A 22,022-nucleotide genomic window follows, 5' to 3' on the forward strand; every position below is an offset into this window, starting at 1 on the left:
CGGGCATAGGAGTGGGTGGAATAGGAGCGCTGATCTCTACTTTTTTTTTTTTTTTTTTTTTAGTAGAGAAAACAGGTTTCAAATGTATATTAATAACAAAGAAATAGTGTCCAGTTTAATATTATTTCCTTAATTCATGTCAGCATGTTCTGCAAATATTTTCTCCAGATCTAAAACTAAGGACATTTTTCAACTTATTGATGCCATATTTATGTATGTATATAAAAATATTGTGTGTGTGTCTATATATATTTGTATACACCCCTTGTATTTTTATGACTATATGAATGAAGTATTTGTTTGTGGTTCCTCATGATGTGCTGTTATCAATTGTAGCCCAGCATCTGACAGTTTAGAGTATCTGCATTTATGATCCTGAAAGGTCTTAGTTTTAGTTTTGTTTGAAATATCCTTGGGAAGAAACAACCTCAGTATGGACTACCTGATACTCACACTTCCTTGATACTCACAATTTAATAGCCAAAGTTTTATTCAAGCTGCTGTTCTGCCTTTTACAAGACTTGACATGTTGCATACCTATGACAGTGTTTTATTTTAACCTGAATGATAAGTACAGTTTGGAATAGCTGGAGAAATACATGTTCTTCATAGTATGCTGCTTACACTGTTACAAGGAATGATGATAACTTACAATCTGTTAAATTATTCCACAAATCTTTACCAAAAGTTACTAGTTAATGTAGTGTAACTTTTTATGTGCAACTGTATGTTTTAGCTTGGTGATATTATGCAGTTAATGATATGAAATATAATTGGACATCTAATCTTTGAGGTTAAAATAGCAAACTGTCAGACATGTTAAAGCTATTTCTGGCACTGCTGCTTCTGATTTGGGAAGTAAGCTCTATTTTTGGAAATGTGGTCAGTATCATCAGAGTAGTGAATTCAGACTATAAACAGGATTTAGTTACCATTTCATTTTGAAGGGATGTCTAGTTGTTTTTATGTAAATGTTTTGTGGGACTATTTTTTTCTTTAGTCTTTCATGCAATTTCTGTTAACCATGTGAACGTCTGTTGAGTGAGGACTTTTGATTTATTATTCAAAAATGTAATCCTGAATCTGTGGTGAATGTAAAATTCCTGTAGCACTAACAGGAGCTGTTTGCATCTGCATGAGTAGCAGTATCAACACAGATGTTGATGTTGCCTGCACTAACAGTAATATATGTTATAATTCTGTAATTTTAAACAACTGTCCAGCCTTCTTTTCAACTCACATGCTAAGCTTACTAGCTTTTTAGTCTCTGGCATTTCGTTTATTGGACAGGTAATATTTATATGATTAAGTGTTGTTCCTGCTTGTCTGAAGCACGTATATATCGTGAAATAAATCCTTTCACTATTGGAAGTGTCAATGAAAGTGTCTGTGTGGCTAGCTATCTGATCCAGTGCTAGAAAGCATTAGGAAAGTTTTCTGTTACATGGAGCCTGTAAATTTCTGTACTCAAACAATCGTTCCTATGCCCCTGCACTTTACAGCATAAGTGAATAAAAGCCCTTTTAAAGTAGCAGGAATTGACCACGAGGAGGTTAGCTATATTTGGAAACGACAGGGCATGCTTTTTGTGAGCATGAATGGATCTTCCTGAGCATGTTTGTGTTACTGAGAGGTTGTTGGTTGCTTTTTTTTTCCTTACCCTTACTGTGAAGAGGAGGTCCTTTGTGTCTGTGTCAGATATTTGAATTTACCTTTCCTATATTTAATTTTTGTCTATTTTAGCATGTAAACATTTCAACCTTTTTTGAGCTTGTGTACAGCGTTTCTTAGCTGGTGGGAGACAAGTTTCAAGTTAATATTGGACAAGAGCAAGTAATTTTTCCTTTACATCCAAGACTTGTCTTTCCAAGAAGCCATGGATTCAACCCAAGTTTCAGACTTTATTTTCACGTTAAAGGTGAAGGAAAACTGTATATAGTTTATTTAAATACATACTGTGATGAAGCCAATAATTGCTGATTTGTGTTGCAGTGCTGGGAGAGGGGCTGGCCAAGGGAGATGGATCTTTCCGTGCAGTGCTTTGCTGCATGCATCTTAAAGGGAAGCTGCAAATTGTGTCTAATGTTCTTTCCAAATCACTGATGGGTGAATCACTGGTAAGTGGGTTTGCTGCAATCTACATAATTTAAAAAGCAGTTTTCTATTTCCTTTTTTTAAAATGTGTTTAATAACAAACTTTTGACCATATGTTTGACTGGCAGGTTGCAACAAAAATGATTTGCATGAAAAAGGCAAAGATAAGTGTATGGGCACGCATGTCATCAAGATACCTAGGTTGTTGCATTACCAGTGTTTCAGAGTTGTTACGATTTTGAAAAGTTTTTTTGTTGTTGGCTCTGAATCCTCAGGGAATGCAAAAGAATTTGCATATTTGTGCCATTGACTAGAATAATGTAAATCTCAAACTTTTGCTTACTTTTTTTAAGTTGCACCTGACACCATTTTGTATGTACTTCAGGAAGTTTAGCCATTAAAGCAGAAAAATAACTGATAGGACTTCTAAATAACTGGCCTATGATAAGTTGTAAGACAGCATGAAAAGCTTTTCAGGAAAAAAAAAAAAGCTTTGCATTTCAAGGCGAAGATAAAGGTTTGAGTTCAAAGCTTCTATTTTACCCTTGAACTGTCAAAACTTGCAAAGATGCTTTTAACCCCATACATGTAAGTAACTGTTCTGAGTCTTACGGGACTACTCATATGGGGAAAATTAGGGACATATATAAGTCTGCAAAGCATAGTGTCCTTTTTATTTCTGTAATCGAGATTAAATAGCATGCAGTTCATCACCATGAACTGGTGGTGATGCTAAATCCAGAAATGTGGTCATAGCACAGACAAGAGCACCTCTGGTCAGACCATGAGGAATGTGTAAGTGACATCAGAAACTGTTGTAGGAGAATCTGTTACCTTGAAATTGGATCATGTCTCCTATATCTTGGTGCTTAACTTAATCAGTAGGTTGTTTTCGAGAGGGAGTTCTGTTTGTCTGTCTGGTGTATATCCTGAATTCCCTTCCGCCCTGCCATTGGCTATTTTTACATAAAGAGGAGGTTTTTTTCTTTGTTTAGCTGGCGTTTTCTAATGAAAAAATGTTTCATTGAAAAATTCCTGGTGAGGCTGAAGGAAGCTTGCCTTCAGGAAAAATTAGTAAAATAGCCAAAAGCTCCTTATCGCAGGAAATATACAGTGCCCTTGTTTTGAGCTATTGGTGTGCAAATAAAGGTAGCTTCATATATAATTCCAGAGTGTTGTCTCAAAGTAGAGTTTGAGAGGTTTTTACAAGCTTTAGGTTGTTAGACACAGTTGTTTTCGGTAGGAATATTAAAATTGGCTGATTTACTGACTTATGCTGTTGTCTGAGAAGAAATGAAACAAAGTTTTGGAATGAATTTATTGAAGAATTGGAATCCATCCAGTTTCCTCCCCAGTGACTTAAGAAAATGATTCTTGGTAACATTTTTACGCTCTTAATATGTTTAAGCTCAACAGGTTCAATTTGCAGCCTTCTGCTGAAGTGAAAAATAATTTTTGAAAAAACCTAAGTGTGAGAATTGTTGAGTGTGTTAAGTTTTCAGCAAAGAGAGTAATTGCTGCTGCTCAATAGCATAGTCAAAACGTGGAGAATTCTAACAAATGTAGTTGCACTTAATTAAATTTCTGCAAGAGATTATTGAAATAAAAACCACAGGTCTGGGTTCCTTTAACCAAAGTTTCAACTTACATGAGTGTGAAATTGTTACACTTAGCTATATATTTCAGATAAGTTCAATTTTGAAAGATTTTTACTTCAGATGTACTTGAATATACAGTTATTTTTAGTTGCATGGCTAATCTTTTCTTTTTAGGGAAAACTCCCCAAAAGTACATTGTCTACATCAGAGCAGAAAGTTATGAAACTGTAGAAATTAGTAATCTGTAAATTAGATCCTTAAGAAGAAATGAATCCATCACTGCAACAGTAATGAAAGTTTATTACATTAATTCCTTTAGAGCCGAAGTGTTTCAGTAACCAAAGCATATGGCTCCTGTATAGTGCTTTTCATCAGTAGCTCACAAAGTGCTCTGTGAAGACGGTCAGTATGACTGTCCCCATTTTGCACATGGGAAGCTGAGGTATGGAGAGGTGAAGTGACTTGCCTGAGGTCACCCAGCATGCCAGTAGCCAAGCTGATAATAGAGCATAGATCTCCTGAGTCCTTGTCCATTGGGCTGTAGTGCCCCCATGACTACTGTGCACGCAGAGTACTGTTCTGGAGGATAGCAATCAATAAGTATTGTAGCTATTGATATTTGTCTTGAGTAGCAGCTAAACTTCGTAAATATTTTTCCCCAAGTTGTTCTCTACATATGCTGCTCTTGTGCATTGTCCTGTATTGATACTTGCTGTAAATCTAGTGCTGGTTTTGGCCGGTGTAGAATTCCCTTTTTCACTGTAATGTTTGCTCAGTGTTATGTAGTATGTCATCTTAAGTTGTGCATTGTAAGTCAAACTCATTTTTCCTTCTTGCCCTTCACCTTGGTGGTGGTGCGGGGGGAAATGAATTTAGTTGCTGTGATTTAATGCATGTGAAGGTTTATGTGTTTGATGTATTAATATTCTTTCTCCCCCCAGAACGGGATGGTAACTAAAGATCTGACACGACTGAAAACACTTCTTGCTGAAACAGAGGTAATAACGAACGTATTATTGGGAAAATAATGAGCAGTACCTGAAACAGCTGAAAGGCTTGTTTTCATGTGTCCCAGGAGATCCGGGCTCACTAGGAACCCACTGGTTCAAACATTATTGTTTCCACTGGTCTTTCAGTCTTTACCACCTACCTATTCAGGAGCCTTTGATCACAACCTTGCATGATGTATGAGAAAATAGAGAAAGATGCTACTCTCTTGAAGTAGCAAGTAGAAAGAATTCAAAGCATTTAGATCTATATTATTTATTTATTGTATTTTTCTCTGTTGGAAATTATTCTGAAGTAATAAACATGACTTAAGAAATTGGTTAACAAATATAAGGCCTTCTCAGTCACCTTTTTTGTATTAGAGGTTAACCTGTCATATCTGTTGATTAAATTGCCACTTCTTTTTTTTGTTTGTTTGTTTTGTTTTAATTTTCCTTATGGTTTGTCATTGATTTGGGCTTTATTTTTCATGTAGATTTTAAAGCTGAAAGACATCTTGATAAGAGTTTAGACTTTTGGCCTTTTAAAAACTTCACTGCAGTCCACAATAAAATGATCACAGGGTGGAATTTGGTCTTGTAAAAATCTCTAAAATTTTCTTCTAACAATGAGTGGACTCAGTGTTCCCGTCAGAATTCCATTTATCAACGGCTGCAGTCCAGTTGTTAGGTTAATGTGAAATTCATGTTTGTCATTAGAAGTGGTTTCAGACTTCTGATTAATATTTTTGTATTGGTTTTTCTAAAACACGTCTTGACAGCAAAGAAGCCAAAGCAGTTCTTGTTGATGAAATTGTTTTGTGTTCCTTTATAATTGTGTGTTTGGTTTTTTTTTTTTTTTTATAACTGTAGGCAGCTGGTAAAGTAACATCAGGATATCATGTAGAAGATTTAGAAGAAGGTATGTAAATCAATTCTAAAGCTACTTCATTTTGTAGCAAGAAGACTTGGATTGTGCTGGATGCTCAGGACTGCATAGTAGTCAAAAAGCAAAAAAGGGGCTTGGCTATTATGATGAGCCCCAGGGACTGAAGTAGAATTATCTCATCATTGAATTTGGAGACAGAAGTTTCTATTTATTGGTCAAAGAGCTGTATCAGAGCCTGCTCCATTCTACAAATTGTTTGAAACTGACCTTTGTTCTAAATAAATTTTTGGTGGATAATTTTGCTTGTGTACAAATACACTTTGGGTTGATGTTTAGAGATATGGTTCCCTGGACAGTTACTATCTGACTCAGAAGTACTTGGCAATTAGAAACATGACCTAAGTTTTGACTACTCTGCAGGGTCCCGGGATGGCTGGCAGTTCCGCCCACCACCCAGGGGAGTCACAAGCAGTGAAGAATATACGCTATGTAAAAGGTAAAGTTATTGCTTTATATCAACATCCTCCAAGGGATCATAATGTTTCCTCTTTTATTTAGCTGCTGATAGAATGATTAAGAGGTCAGGAAAATGAAGGTACTTGTTAGAACAGGAGTTGATTTGTTCACAGATTTTTGGAAGGGTCAGTTTATCCAGAAGCACTTCAGTTTATGAAAATGGAGCTAGTGATTCCATTTTATAAGAAAGTGGTTTGAGGAGCATTTTTCTAGCAACAAGTCAACATCTGTCTTTTTCCCTTACGTTTTCTAATTTGTATAATTTCAGAGATGTGAAAAGTTTCCGCAGACAACAGTGTTAGCAAACTGAAGCACAGTGAGGTGTGCTTTGACAGCAGATAGGGTGCATGCCTTCAGATATAATGGGCTTTGTTGATAGATGGGCTTTGTCTTTGGATAAAAAAAATTTGTAAAATTTCCCTCTGGATTTCATTATTTCCATTTTGCATAAGCTCAAATACACAGAGGTGGATTGCCTTGCTGAAGATCCAATGGCTTGTATTGGAGTTTCTCCTCCTTGTCTTTTTCAGTTGTCTACTCAATATTGCCTGTAGTTTGTGGTGTTAATTGTCATTACTTACGTAAAATTGTACTAATATATATGGGGAGGAACCATCATTATGCACTTCATTCTGCCATATATGTAACTGATGCAAATAAATGATTTTAAAAATATGAGCAGGAATCTGACCTGCTTTTTAAATGACATGACTTAATAGCTGAATTTGAGCTACTTTTGGCATGATTTTCTAGAGATGCTAAATCTTGGCAACTCTCGTTGACTTTTATCATATCTGGTGCATATTCAGCAATTTTTAAAAAGCAGATATTTACAGTTTTTAGCTCACTATGATTTTCTGTTGAGTAACATCTATGCTATGTTTCCAGCCATTGCTCTGAAACATTTTTCCACTAACGCTGTAATTAGCTTTATGCACACTGTTAACCCTTACGATGAGAAGGATGTGCCTTACTCAGCAAATCCATATGAACAGTATCATTCTGACCATGGACTAAAGATTTTTAGTTCCTTATGAGGAGGCAGTTACAGGTACTGAATACAAATTTTTGAAGCTGTGGTTTATTTTTCCCCTGTATGCCATAAAGCAGTAGGAGTACAGCATATTTATTCTAGATAATGAAGCTATGGAATTGCAGGAGGTATTAAACTAAAAATTAGAAAGAAAGTGTCTGTTAAAAGTATGAACAATGAGAAGTTGGAAAACTTGCATAATGATGACAAATTTTAAAGTAATATGCTTTCCTGTTAAATAATGGAAAGGAAAACCACTTGATTTTAAATCTGCTATGTAGCTAATAAGAACAGGTCAACAATTTTTTATGCTTGCACTCCATCTACTTTGGGCCATGAAAATCATAATTGTACTTTAGCATTCTAATGCAATGGTGAATTGGAAAATTTACAATAAAAATACTGAAATTGACTGCCAAGAAAAATATTTTCATTTAAAATATATTAAGGAATATAGCTTGAGAAGGCCTTTAATAACATTGTGATATATATCATGCTTATTTTATTTACAGTTTGGGCACTCAAACCTTTAAATACTTAAACTTTTCTTAAAGGAAAAGTGTATGCTAAGTCAAATTACAACTGCTGATACAAGTGTGGCCTAGATATCCAGGTACTTTTGCTACGAGGTTTTCATGTCATAGTCAGGTGTTACTTTTGTCACATAGCTCAAAGTTCACATTCTAATTCACATTACATTACGTAATACATTTACTATGGAAAGGTTATTCAGTCACTGATCCCCTTCTGCTGTGTTCACCAATGATGTGGAGTCCTGACTTGCTGTATTAATTTAGTCTTGGTGCATCCTTTCTTTTTTACAGTAACTCATCACTGTAGGAAGAGATTCTTAATATAAGTATATACATAGATATCCACATGAAATTAAAATATAGCTATGTTTACAGAGTTTCTATAAACTTAATATCCTGACAGAGATTAGCCTGTCTGGCTTTATTTGTAGTAAATGTGATGCTTACATCAACTCTTTATAGCATTCTTATGCAAAACAACAAAAAAACCAGTCTCCTGTCCTGATGTTTATTCTGTGTATCCAATACTTTCTTAGTACCTTCAGAACTTACCCACCCCCCATTTTATTCTTGATTTTGTCATCTATTTTTTAAGTGCTTCAGTTTTGAAAAATGATGAAGGTGCAGCTACTGCCTTGTGTTTTATAAGTTTAATACAAAGTTTAATTATAAAAATAGTTCCCAAGTTATACAGGCATTTGCCCAGGCTTGCAGTAAATTCTGAGAACTAGAAAGCTTAAATTGTATACACGCATTTGGAATATCATTAATTTTGATGCATCAGCACATGCCATTAAATGAAAAATGTCCTACTTCAACAAATCCTTAACCTCTGCAAAAATAGATCCTTTTAGATGGATCCACCATTTACAAAGAAGAGGATTAAACCTTTTCCTTGAGAGATGATTTCTGTGTAGGTGTATTTAGCAGAAAGGACCATGTGATGTCAGTGTTGCTCCAGGAAAAACTGCTGAATGAGTATTTATCAGCTAATAACGTAACTATTGGAGGAAATTATGCTGTATCTTCCCTTTGCCCATGAATAACAGTGTTTTATTCATATTAATACAGTGCATAGTTATTTCAGGGGTGATCCATGATCTCATTGTGTTGTTGCTGTACAGACACTTGATTCTTTCTTCTTTGAAGCTGGAAATTTCTTAAGAAGACTTCTGTCCCCCTAGGTTTCAAAGAAATTTGATATACTTTTCTGGACTTTGCAGTAAGAGAGGCTGCTGCCTCTCTTACAAAATGCCATGTACATGTATATATTTCCAAATCGGTTCACATGGACTAAACTCCTTTAGTTCTGTGAGAGAGACTTAAAGAATGTCCTTCTGGCTTTAAAAGTAAAATTTTGATAAATTTCTTTTTTTAATTGGAGAGCGAAAAGTTCAAGGCATAATCGTTTTTCCTATTTTATGTAGATTTTTAGAGCAAGGGATCTGCAGGTACGGTGCACAGTGTACTTCAGCACATTCCCAGGAAGAGCTAACAGAATGGCAAAAACGATATGCTTCCCGCTTGATCAGATTAAAACAGCAGAAGGAAAACAAACAATGTTCGGGCAGTTATATGGAAACCTTGATTGAGAAATGGATGAATTCGTTATCTCCTGAGAAAGTGGTAAGGAAAATATACTACTTTCCTATGTGCTTGTATTTAAAACTAACAGATGAGCCTGTTTTTGGCCCTTACTATCAGAGCTGGTCGAATTACTCCTTACCAAGAAATTGTCCAACCAATTTGCTCCCCTTTCCATCCTGCCCTATGTCTTCTTGCAAAGATACCAGAGACTTAGACTGATTTCTGCAAATGTACTTGTTCTTTTCAGGAATTCAGTAGAGTCTGTGAATTACAGCTTGTGGGTTAATCACAGCTTGTTAATTTTGCATATTTACTATTCCCAGTCCAGGATGGGTCAGCCAAGTCTCATGGTATTGTTCCTGTTCCTTGACTAGGTGGCAGAACTTTTAAACTGGAGAACAATAAATGGCGAAGCTTTCACAACTTAGTGGAGAATATTCTTGTTTGTGCATGGCTCCTTTTCTTTGCCTGCAGCTGCAGGCACTTGTATGAAGAACAGCCAATCCCCCAAATGTTCAAAAAAGTTTGAATACTGAAGAGTGTGGGATATGGATATGATCAAACTTAGCAGCTGTTTTTTGGAATTCCAAAGAATGTTTTTGCGGCATTCGACCAGCTCGACTTACCACTGACCCTAAGGAGTTTTCGGTCCATCTATTGTTGATTAAAATCTGGGAAGAGTGGACTTTCTGCAAAACACATTAATGAGTAGAAAGCCTGATTCTAGTTTCCTGGTGTCTCTAGTAGTCTCATTGATGTCAGCGAGATCTGGGATCTTCTGGAAATGCAGTTTTTGGGCCTCGTTGTATCAGATCCTTCTTTCCAAATGAACTCATGTTCTACTTGACACATTTACAATTAAGTTGGTTTTTGAAAATCAAGTCCTGTGGTTAATCGTCCTTAAATGGTTATATTCTTCACTTACACAGTATGATCTACTAGATTTGGCTTGCTTGTCTCTCTGAATTAGCACGTATTTTCATTAATTCCTGCGCAGGACTTGCATCAATCGTGCACAGTCTAGGAAACCATTCTTTCCACTTTCTGTTAAAAAATACTACCTTTTCCTGAATGTTTTTATTTTGATACTGCCTGTGGAAGTTTAATGTTATCTTTTTCTTTTAATCTAGCTTAGTGAATGTGTAGAAGGAGTGAGAGTAGAACATAATCCTGAGCTATCAGTAACTGTCACCACCAAAAAGTCTCATCAGACATGGACATTTGCTCTCACTTGTAAGGTAGGACTACTTATCTTTCGAAAGTGAGTCAGTAATAACTAGAATGCAGCCCATAACCTTTTACGATTAAGATTTCAATTGCATAATTGTTCTTAAAATAGAGAAACTTCCTAGCACCATCCCTTCTCTCTCTCTCTCTCTCTCTTTTCCCAGCAGCTCTGGCGATTATGTATCCAGATTTCTGGAAAGTGGGCAGGACTTGTGCCTGCTCTGAGAAGTTGAGAGTTCTTATAAGTTCTTACTATCTGATTGCAAATGAAGATATTTCTGAAATAATTTCAGTTCTCCAACATACTCTCATTTCAACCTTTGCATTTTTTTTTTATAGCCTGCAAGAATGCTGTATCGAGTGGCATTGCTTTATGATGCCCATCGTCCACATTTTAGTATAGTTGCAATATCTGCTGGAGACAGCACTACCCAGGTATCACAAGAAGTTCCAGAAAACTGTCAGGAATGGATAGGAGGAAAGATGGTCCAGAACGGAATAGATCATTATATATACAAAGTCAGTATAGCCTTTAACACAGAAATCTTTGGAACTTTTCGCCAAACTGTTGTGTTTGACTTTGGATTAGAACCGGTCCTCATGCAACGAGTAATGATTGATGCTGCTTCAACTGAAGGTAATGTATTAAAAATTTTTTTTTTTGGAATAGTGGAAATCTTTCATGCCATCTCTTTCCTTTTCACATTTTTGGGCAGAACAGCATCTGTATTTACAGCTAATGAATGTCTTTTACTGTATGTTATGTTCATCATATATATGAATATAAATAGGGGACAAAAGCTTCAGAGGGTCTGAAAGCAGATAACTGGAGTATGACTATTACTCGGTGTTGGGATATGGCTCCTAAATCTTGCCAAAATGCTGGGAGTTTCTAGTTTGGGATGTGTCTGAAGGCAGCACTGGAAGTTAAAGTATCTTTATGTTTTTATAATAGTTCTTGTATTGATGAAGATGTTAAGCACATAGAAAAGGTCAGTAGAGAGATGAAGTGTTTCTGTGTAAGAATACACCTGGTAATTCATTCATTGATTAAAGCAGACTGTCTGAGAAGTTGGTTGTTTTTGTGGTTGGTTTGTTTGTCTGTTTTGTGTTTTTTTGTTTTGTTTTGTTTTTTTTTCTCTCCTCCCCTTGCAATAACTGACTAGGGTTGTCAAAGGCAAGAGGCAAAGTATAGGCTTGTAACTCAATGAATTGCTGTTGACATAAATTTTGAAAATGTAAAGAAAGTGTAACTATTTCTGTGCGTGTTCAAGTAAAAAAAATAATTAACTACATGTTACTGTAAGGGTTGTATTCTGTTTATGAATCTGGTCTGTGCCTCTCAGTTCAAACCTGAAATAATAACTCATTATCAGAAAGATGTCAACAAATTGAAAGATGTTCGAAGAGGTGCAGAAAAGAAGGAAGCACTTGACTTGTCGTTAAAAGATTAAGAGAGCTAAATATAGGTCACTCACTTGGCAGCAAGCAAGGGGGTGGGATAGAGTATGGTAATTTTTTATGGAAAATTTGAGAGATACAAACAGCAAAGAAGCAGAATTGTAGCACTGGGTTGTCAGCAGGAGGAAGAAAAAGGAAAAAGAAGGAAAAAAGATGAAACTAAGAAAATAGCAGTTTTCTGTTCCTGGCCTTTATTTTCATATAACAGGTTAACATTTGCAACATTAACAAAAAGAAACCATAAATAGCAAATACGAAAGATAGTGAACTTTCCGGATGACCCAAGTACTTGTAGGCAAGAGCAGGAAGACTGTACAAGTTGTAATGTCTCTTGAAGCAGAGAATATTGCATTGTGAACGAGAAACTATGCTTAGAAGCAAGGCTATGGTCTTTTCAGGAACTATTATATGATCTCCATGTAACAATGTGGATAATTACAGCTGACAGGCTTCTTAGACATTGAGTTTGTGGAGAACAGGTGTCCTTTTACTGTAAACCTGTTTAAGATCAAGAGAACCAAGCCATAACTTGTTGGCAAAGTCAGAGTTACTGTCAAATCAGTCTATGGTCTTGGGTCCTTGTTGGCTTAAACTAACCGCTAACCAAAGCGATACAAGGAAGAGCCAATTCAAGTCCATGTGAAAGTGATGGATAAAGTTGAGATGGTACTTTCTAGCATTAGTTACTGATACTTCCTTTTCACACATTGCTTGTCTGTGTGCAGAGGGATGCTGAAGTCTTCAAGCAGGTTGTTACTAATGCTTATTTCAAATGAAAAGAGTGCTAGGTGCTTTACAGATAAATGTAAGTACAATATCCGGGGCTTTTTGCTAAGGTAATCTAAGAAGTGTGTAAGCAGGCAAGTGAAAGGGATAACTATGTTGGATGTGTGTCCAATTCTGTTGTTTCTTTTACTTTTGGTATAAATGAATTGGGATCTCATGGAAGTGCTTTTCAAACAGAAAGATGCTTGAGGTCTCTACATTTGCATGTAATTCAGCGTCCTGTCTAGGTATCTAGGCAGGAAAGAAAGGTCAACATTAAAATATTTTAATGGAGGAGGTTCCATTATGCATTGTGAAATCATTATTTGCTAAGGAAAAAGAGAACTAAGAGAAGTTTTCTGTGCACTGAGGATGTACAAAATGCTCTTTTAAGAAAGGGTCACCATGTGCGCAGTCTGTGCCGGGAACTGTTTATGTCAGGCTTCCAGTGGAAGCCTCTCCAGTGCTGGGAATTAAATGGCTGTCTTTCTAGCAAACAAGGACCCAAGCCCAGCATAATTACTGAGCTTTTGTGATCTGTGGTATGGTTAGTACCAGAGAAAGCTTTGTTTATGGTGACATGATTTAAATCCTAGAAACCACACAAACATGGACTTTTTCTTGCCATGCAGCTGTAGCTACTAATATGGTTCCGGCTCGAGGTAGATACTTAATTGTGGCTTCTTAGTGAACACATGAGATTAGCAAGTAAGATAAGCTGTGTTCCTGTAGTCATAGTCAAGCTGAACTGCCATTTCTTTTGCTGGAGGAAAAAGCTGTTTTCCTTCTATTTAGAATAAAGACAGTGAAGATGATGTTAAGTATTTAATGTGAGTTTGAAAATGTCTTTTTTGCACATTTTTCAGCGTTGGTGTGATACCCTGGATACCCGTCTTAAATCTTACTTGGAGATAATACATTAAGATACCAGTGCTTCACTATAAATGCCAAATATTTTCAGCACTGCAGTTTAACTGCAATTCTGTTAACTGATGCACTGTTGTCATAGTGGTTTTGTGGTGTTAATGGATGGATGTAGACAGTGCTTGGTCTTCTGTTTCTCATTTAAGCTATGTGGTCCCTGAAATTAGGGTATGCCAAAAAATTAATTTCTTTTTCATTTTCTAACTTTATATAATGTTAGGTTACATTTCCAAAGTTTTGCCTAGCGAACTAACTTTAGCTATATAATGCAACTGTCTGCAGAATACACCTGTTACGGTACTGCAGAATTTTTTTTAAAGCCTTTCATGGTGTTGCAAATTTAATGGTTTCTTACCAGCTAGTTTAAGAATTTGTTTTTATTATGTTCTACATTTTATAGTATATACTGTAAGATTCTTTACTACTTTATGTTTTTGAAATGAGGTGTTGTTGCAGTTAGGCTTTGAAAGCATATTGCGATGTCAAGTCCTTCAAAGTTACTTGTGATTGTAAAAATATAAGTGCTTTCCTTGTTTGTCTGTATTAATTCTGTTTGCTATCTATAGAATATTTTATTTTCTGATATTGTTTGAGAGCCTGCTTGCTCTCTGTGTATGCCTGAAAAGTAGGGATGGTAAGTACTAGAAATGAACTTACTAAAGCTGTCGTCTGCAGAGGAGACTCTTACCTACATTTAGTTCATTATCTCTAATGGGTTTATTTTTAGTAGTGGTGGTGTTTTTTTGTATTTTGGGGGGGGTGTTGTGTGTTTTGTTTTGGGTTTGGTTTTTTTGTTTTGTTTTTTTTTTTTTGATAATAAAACCAAACACGTATGGAGTTTGAACTTACTTCCTTTCCCTATTATTTATCTACATCCAGATCTTGAATACCTGATGCATGCACGGCAACAGCTACTAACCACAGCTAAGCGTTGGGATTCTACTTCTAAGACTATTGTAGAATTTGAGCCTAATGAAACTACTGAATTGGAGAAGAGCCTTCTTACCAGATACCAAATCCCTCTGTCTGCTGACCAGCTATTTACACAATCTGTCCTGGACAAATCATTGACCAAGACCAACTATCAGTCACGGCTACATGACCTCCTTTATATTGAGGAAATAGCGCAGTATAAGGAAGTTAGCAAGTAAGTGATAACTTTGTAGAAATATTTCTTAGGTATTTCTTGCTGTCCTATTAAAATAAGGATGGCAACTTTTTTCATTAAACCTACATGCTTGTCTAAGATACTAAGTCTTCCTGTTTCTTTGAAATGAATTTGAATATGAGTCTGGAAATAGTAACTTTTGATAAAGGTCACTATCACTTAACAAATATAATTTACTGATAACTCATTTAAAACAAATAGTATGTATCAGTCTCTGCTTACAGTTGGAGGCACTAAACAGCTGTTGTACGATGTTTTGTTAATGTCTGGATAATAATTATTTTTGTTTATAGTTTTTTGGCTCTCCATACAAAAAGATATTAATAATAGGATCATATTTTTGTTCCTTGGTGAAAGTAGATTATAGCAAAGTAATATATGAAATCTTTGTATAAAACACTTACTTGTGGGTGGATCAAACTCTGATCTTATGATGATGTGGCAGCTGACTTTACTATATTTATTCTCTAAATAGGCTGAAACCCAGCTTCTGAGTAAAAGTTCCTAATAAAAGGCATATAGTATACATTGTTTGTTTTGTTTTATCTTTAGGTGTTATGTACGTATTACCAAACTGGATTAGCTGCATGAACAAATACCGAGTTAGGAAAAAGATGTGAGCTTCCCATGTACAGACTCTCATGGGGCCTTTTTTCTGTAGTTTGGTATTTGTGGTTAAAAATTTTGCCTGCACTCGTGTGGTACAAAAGAGTTTTAAAGTGTTGCACTACTCAGAATGGAAAGTCAAAAAGGTATAACTTCCCCTTAACCTGATTTGGTAGCGAATTTAGTTCCATGAATTACTGAAGTTCCAAATCAGAAATGTCTTTTTAAGACTAACCACTCCTGGAGCTACAGAAGTTCAGCTGAATCAGCTCTCTAGAATTTAGGAAGAAAATGCTATTGAGTAGTGGTATTTCTAATGCTTTTAAAGCAGAAAAATGGTTTCATTTCTTTTTTGTCTCTCAAATGAAGGGCAGTATATTTGAACTATTTTTCTTCGTATCTTTCATCGCTGCTGTGCTCTGCTCTTGAGCTGGAATCTAACACACGGAGGAATCATGCTTGAACACTTCTCAGCATACAGAAATACTCTCCATCATGCATACTGATAATCAGGCTGACTTTTCTAAGACTTTTTAAAACAAAAGTGGGCTTAAAGTAAACATTATGAAATATGATATATAAGTAAACAATATTTTTACTGAGTGAATTTTCACCATGAGAATTACACTCATGCCTCACAGGAAACCAAAGAGCAGCATGCCTGTAGAAATGAAAGAATAGTAAGTGTATCCTGTGTGTAACACTTCCCCTTTGGACAGTTTGGTGCAGCGATAAGTTATTGCTTGTCTTTTCCTATCTGGTAGATTAATAAAAGTAAGATTTAGTAATGTTCTGGAAATCTCCTGTTTTGACGGTGTTGATGACAGAAATATTCGTTTGATCTTGTAGCTGACCCACTTTATTGCAACAAGGCTCGAACTAGCACACTTTTCTGATCCTCTGTGGCTAAGATCACACACTTCGTATTCTCTAGTGAAGTCTCAGGGTTGCAAGCCTAGAAATGGGCCCAGAAATACAAATGCAAGTGGGTTGTAATACCTCTGAAGTGGTGCCGTGAGTGAAAATGTTGATGAGCTGCTGCTCTCTAATGGGTTTGTGTACATATATTGTAAAAGTAGTAGGGTTGTCAACATGGTCTCTTATGACAAGACTGGAATAACATGAGTGTCTGCAGTTCAGATTGGAGTCAATTGTTGGGTTTTAAGAATGTTGATGATTTCTCACTTTCTCAGAAAATGCTGTTTCAGACTTCACGTGGGATCACCTGAGAAGAACTACTGAAAAGTATTGGATGAAGGTTGCAGTGGCTTTAAAAAGTCTTGAACTCGGTTATAAGGCAGTTCATTCTAGATAGTCTCAGAGAGCTTTACTTTTAAATCATGTTTTTTCTAATATTTCAAAAGGCATTTATAAAAATTACTCCACATGAGTACATCACAAAATAGAGTAATAAAGATTAGAATAAAGGAGCCACTGCTGTCTAATTTCCAAATGCAAACATATTCTAGAAGTAAAAGCAAAACAATGTTCTGATCAATGTGCTAGTTTGGTTTTGTAAAGTTTTGCCTTACATACATCCATTGATGGTTTTTAAACTCTTCCTTTCTCTCTTGGACATTCAAAAGAAAACCAGCATACAATTGTTAGAGTGGCTAGAACTTACTATGTGTCGTCTTGTACGAACATTAAAGTGTGTGAGGTGACATATAGCTCCTTCCATGCAGTACACTGTCTGTTACTAGAATTATAGAGCAGATTTATCCTCAAGGCTGTGAAAACTTAAAATACTGGCTCTGATGGAAAATAAATTTGCTTTTGTCATTCCTGTGTCTTACATTTATCAATTCATAGGTAGGTGTCACACTGCACACCCTGTCTGAACTCTGCATGTATAAATCTAAGAGGAAATGTGCTGAACATACTTTTAAGAAATTGTTATATGGGGCTTTGTTCAGAATAGGTTTATTTGCCTTTTGGGAGTTTATTGTTTACGTTGGCACTGGATGGATTAATGATTTATGAAGTCTTTCTTTAATTTCTGTGTTTTTAAATATGAAGTACAGGATTATTTTTTTTTTGCTAGTTTCATTAACACTGCAATTAGGCTGGGGTTTTGCAGTGCTTAGGAGGAGATGTCAGTTTTTGTTGGTTCAATTTGTATAAGCCTGACTGAAAAGCTTATTTTGTATAAACCTGCAAAGCAGGGGTGAGGAATGGATGAAAGAAGCAGCTTCTGATTTTTTTAAAATCTAATCCTCAGAGGATTTTGTAGTTTAACAGTTTGCCAGAAGGTGTCAGTTTACTCAATGGAAATTGCTTGATAATCTCTAAAGTTTAGATTCCCTTCAGCTCAGCAGATTCAGTTTAGTCATTTACAAAGACACCAACTTGTGCCTTGTCTCAGAATGGCAATAATACTGTTTTCCAGCCTGTTTTTACAAATCCGAATTTGAGAATGAGCTAATGCATGTTCAGCAGTATAGAGATTCAACTTTAGGAAAGTTTTAAGAAAATAAATTCACAATAGCAAGTGATTGTGTCTTAGTAATAATGCTGAGCTCTTGGTTACTGTGTTAAATGTTTTATGTAGTATTTTAACAATCATGTGAATGAGATATGAGCTGTTTTAGATGTTGCTAACTTGCTGATAGCTGCTTTGGAATAGTGCAGCACTTGTATAGAAGAAAGCTTGGGGGTTTGGGTTTTTTTGTTTGTTTTTAGCACGTGTGGAAGGATTACACTTAATTCTAGTGTGCTCCCTGAAGTACATGCTTTTGAGTCATTGCTTTAATTGTAGCTTGTGCAGTAACCTTTGTGGTTACTGATGAACCGAACAAATCCATATTCAGTAAGAAGACATCTCTTGCTTTTTGAGAGCGGAGGAGTGTGAAATTTGGATCTGACTTAATACCCATATTATGTAAAGAAGAAACTATTACCACAAGGGGGCAAACTTGCAGTTTTTGTGCAAGACTCATGATTTGCCAGATACGAAAAAATTTTTTTTGATTGGTTTGGTAGAGGTTTAATTATCAAGTGAGCTAAAATGTTGGATTTTATTCTTGTGGGTTTATGATTATTGACACTACAGGGCTTAAACGATAAATTACCAGTTCATTAGGATAAAACAGAAATTACAAGAACAGATCAAATAAAAACAGTATGAGTACGAAAAGTATTGTAAGAAAATGAGTTTTTTTCCAAGAGATTTTATGCCATTTGTGAATACGTTTGGTTTGTACTTTTTTTTTTCCTGTAATTTGTTGCAAATTCAGGAAAAAGTTGCTGATGAGAACTGAATATTGTTAGTGTGACAAACTTTTTTCCCTTTTTGTTCTTTTTAAAACCAGGTTGAAGCAATCTGTTTAAAAAAAAACCAAACAAAACCCCAAACACTCTAGGAGGAGATTAGTATGTATTGGTGAGAGGTCAATAAAGTGTGCTAATAAGTCACTCTAATAGGTTATGCATGTGACTTCTAGAAAATGCTAACTACAAAGAATGAATTTGTTAAGTCTGATTACAGGAGGAGCTTGCTGCTAATAGGAATTCTGTGGATAGATGGTTTAAATGGCTGAGCCTGTGATGCCATTCCCTCATTTCAAATAAAATTATCTTATTTTAATGCCTACATTCTGTTTTTTTGGAGGCATTTTAATCAATCCCTCTGAATTGTAGGTATAATACAATTTACCTTTTAAGGTGTAGATTACCATCCTTGGTGTGCAGCCAGCCTGGAAGAGATACATGAAATAAATAGGAATCTTACTCTGCTCTTTGCCTGCACGTCTCTCCTTGAATACCTAATATAAGCTTATAAACTATTTAAATAGAAATTTTTACTGCTTTGGGACATGCAAAGCAACTCTAGTTCACCCTGAATTTATTCTGGTCTCAGAAAATCTAGTATTTGATTCCCTCTTGGTATTTGATTCTCTATTGTGCAGGTTCTTTTTTTAAGCTTCATAGATGTTGATTCTTTTGAATATACGTTTTATAGGCTATAATCAAACAGAAAATGTGTAACCATTTGACATCTACGTACTTAGGAAGGGCCAGTTTGGCTATACTTGTTTATGTTTAAAAGTTATACATTCAAAATGTAAGGCAGTGAATCTTCAGTCTGCATGAAATTTCTGCATCTGAGATCATTTTTCTGCACTGACTTGATGCTTTCTTACTTAGGTTCAACATAAAAGTGCAATTGCAGATTGTAGCAAGCTTCATGCTCACTGGTGTTTCTGGAGGCGCAAAGTATGCCCAAAATGGACAACTTTTTGGCCGCTTTAAGCTCACTGAAACGCTTTCGGAAGACACTTTGGCTGGACGGCTGGTGATGACCAAAGTCAATGCTGTTTATTTATTGCCTGTCACTAAAGAGAAGTCAGTACAGACCCAAGGAACCAAAGAGAAGGTTTATGAAGCAGCTATTGAGGAGAAAACAAAGGATTATATCTTCTTGAGGGTATCCAGGGAATGCTGCGAAGAGCTTAATCTTCGGGCAGATTGTGAAATGCAGGTAAGTCAGAGTGGAAGTGGTTTTGGTATGGGAACTGTTTGGATTGTGTCTGTTTTGGCTCCACCCAAAACAATTGCTTGAAGATATGAAAAGGAATTTTATTAGTCATCAAACACAAAATAGAACACAGATGAGAATTTCAGATAGGTGAAGTCTTTTTATACATAAATATTTGTATGTGTGTGTATGTATATGTAAGTCATTATTTGGAAAATAAATTAATATTTTAGAACTTTTACAGAGTAAAAATACATTTAATGAATTTCATTTCTGGCAAAATTCTTCTGAGATGATTAGGCATTGCTTGCAGATTTTTACTGGTATATCTTACGGTTTTGAGAGTGTGATTTGTAAGTTGTCTTGGACGTTGTTTTTATGTCTCTGGTTCAAATAGAAAGTTCTCTCTGTGTGGACTTGTAAAGGCAAGCTTTGTCTTATTTTTATTTTCCTGCAGGTAGGTGTTTGTGGGTAGTTCATGGGCTTTCTTCCACCAGACCTACCCACCCTCTCCCCTCATTCTAAAATCACTGAATATATTGTTTACTGCTGCTGCCTGGACTTTTCTCTGGCTCAGTGTCTCTGATGTGGCTTTCATTGTTCTGTCCATCATAGCTGTTTGTCAACAGAGACTTCGGGAACCTTTTTCTTAATGAAGTCAAAGCAGGGAGTTTTCTATTCCTGTGTTTTTTCTCTTAAAAAAATAAATAAAAAAATCTCTGCTGCTCTTGATTATAGCCAGCTAGAACTCAGTCTTTGATAACTTGCACCGTGGACTCTTTATTTTGTATCTTCTCATTCTTTTTGTATCTTCTCATTCTTTTTGTTTGTGTCATTGTGGATTCCACTGTTTGTTCCTAGGCCTGAGGTGCGATTAATTTTTAATAAGGTCTGTTGAGGTTATGAATGGGCCTTGTACTCTTTCTGTGCCCATTTCAGAACAAAAGGAATATTGTCCTTCAGTGGAAAAGTCTTCAACTTACAGTATTTCCTTGGTGAAGATGATGAGGGTTGGTAGATGGAGGCATGAGGAAGGTGAATAAATACTTTTTATTGTATATATCCTCTGTTTCAGAATGATAATACTTGCCTCCATGACTCTCACTCTGCTGACACTTATATCCAAGACAGATATTTATCTGTCTTGGAGGCATTCAGTCACAAAGTGAGGAGTTATAACACTTTTGCTAGAGAAAATTCAGTTTGCAGTAAGATCAAGCTTTTGTTTACCCCTTGCAGTTAATGTGAAATGGGTGAGGATACTTTTTTTTTAATGTTGTGTAGTTTGCAAACAAGATAGTGCATTAGATGTAAATGCATGTAAGGGAAGACAAAGCTCTAAGTTAAATTCTTAAACTCCTCACCTATCCCCAGTGTGCTGCTGTAGACCTTGTGATTGATCTTGTTACCAAACAGAAATAACCTCAAATTAAGGTCACTGGAATTGCTTGAAATGAATGCATTTTCACCAAACGATTATCTCCTCCCATTCATTTTGTTTCGGGGAAACATATGCAAGAATCCTAATGTCTTGATTTAACATGGGTAATTGGTCTGGGAAGACTTACGTTGTTCTGGGCTCCTGGCTTTGTGTTTGTTTTCTTAAAACAATAATTAAACTCACTAATTGATTCTATCAGAAACTCCACTGGAATGCAAAATGAGCTGGGTCTACGGTAACTGGCTTATTTTTCTTTGAGTGTCTTAACAAAACTTTGCCTGAGGCAGAAAATCTATTCTGCATTAAAAATTGGGTCCTAAAGTTATTTCTAAAATCATTCTGTACTTTCATACATATATCAGTGAACTGGTGGTCAAATCCTTAAGTGTTACCTATATATTAATGAGTTTTAATTGTGATGAAATTTTTTCTGATTAAGTATTGACTGAAAATTTGGAAAGGGATCCTCAGGTTAGAACTGAGTATGTTATAACTTGGATGTATAGCATTTTTATTAAAGATGCTGGAAATTTTGCTGTTGTCTTCAGTGGAGTTAGTATTCCCCAAGTGATTCTTAAACATTAACAAAATTGCTTTTATTTCTGTAGGTTTTAGATAAGTTAGGTCGCTTGCTTCCTTTCCTCTTCTAATAATTCACCTCAAACTTCCTGATCACTTGTTTGCCTGTTGTCCTGGCTTAACTATAATAAATACACA

At 35.8% G+C, this 22,022-nt stretch overlaps 1 protein-coding gene across 5 annotated transcripts in view; it reads left to right on the plus strand.

Annotated features, from left to right (window-relative positions):
* Positions 1-22,022, plus strand: part of HELZ (helicase with zinc finger) — a 92,008-nt gene that overhangs the window by 20,920 nt on the left and 49,066 nt on the right. For all 5 annotated transcript variants that reach the window (XM_069799329.1, XM_069799333.1, XM_069799332.1 and 2 more), the window contains 9 exons: positions 1,993-2,117; positions 4,634-4,690; positions 5,552-5,600; positions 5,988-6,063; positions 9,077-9,275; positions 10,367-10,474; positions 10,803-11,100; positions 14,493-14,760; positions 19,534-19,867. In XM_069799329.1, the coding sequence (XP_069655430.1) occupies positions 1,993-2,117; positions 4,634-4,690; positions 5,552-5,600; positions 5,988-6,063; positions 9,077-9,275; positions 10,367-10,474; positions 10,803-11,100; positions 14,493-14,760; positions 19,534-19,867 (1,514 nt within the window). The remainder of the gene's footprint in view (positions 1-1,992; positions 2,118-4,633; positions 4,691-5,551; positions 5,601-5,987; positions 6,064-9,076; positions 9,276-10,366; positions 10,475-10,802; positions 11,101-14,492; positions 14,761-19,533; positions 19,868-22,022) is intronic.

Source organism: Haliaeetus albicilla, chromosome 12 (genome assembly GCF_947461875.1).
Source record: "Haliaeetus albicilla chromosome 12, bHalAlb1.1, whole genome shotgun sequence".
Taxonomy (NCBI): Eukaryota; Metazoa; Chordata; class Aves; order Accipitriformes; family Accipitridae; genus Haliaeetus; species Haliaeetus albicilla.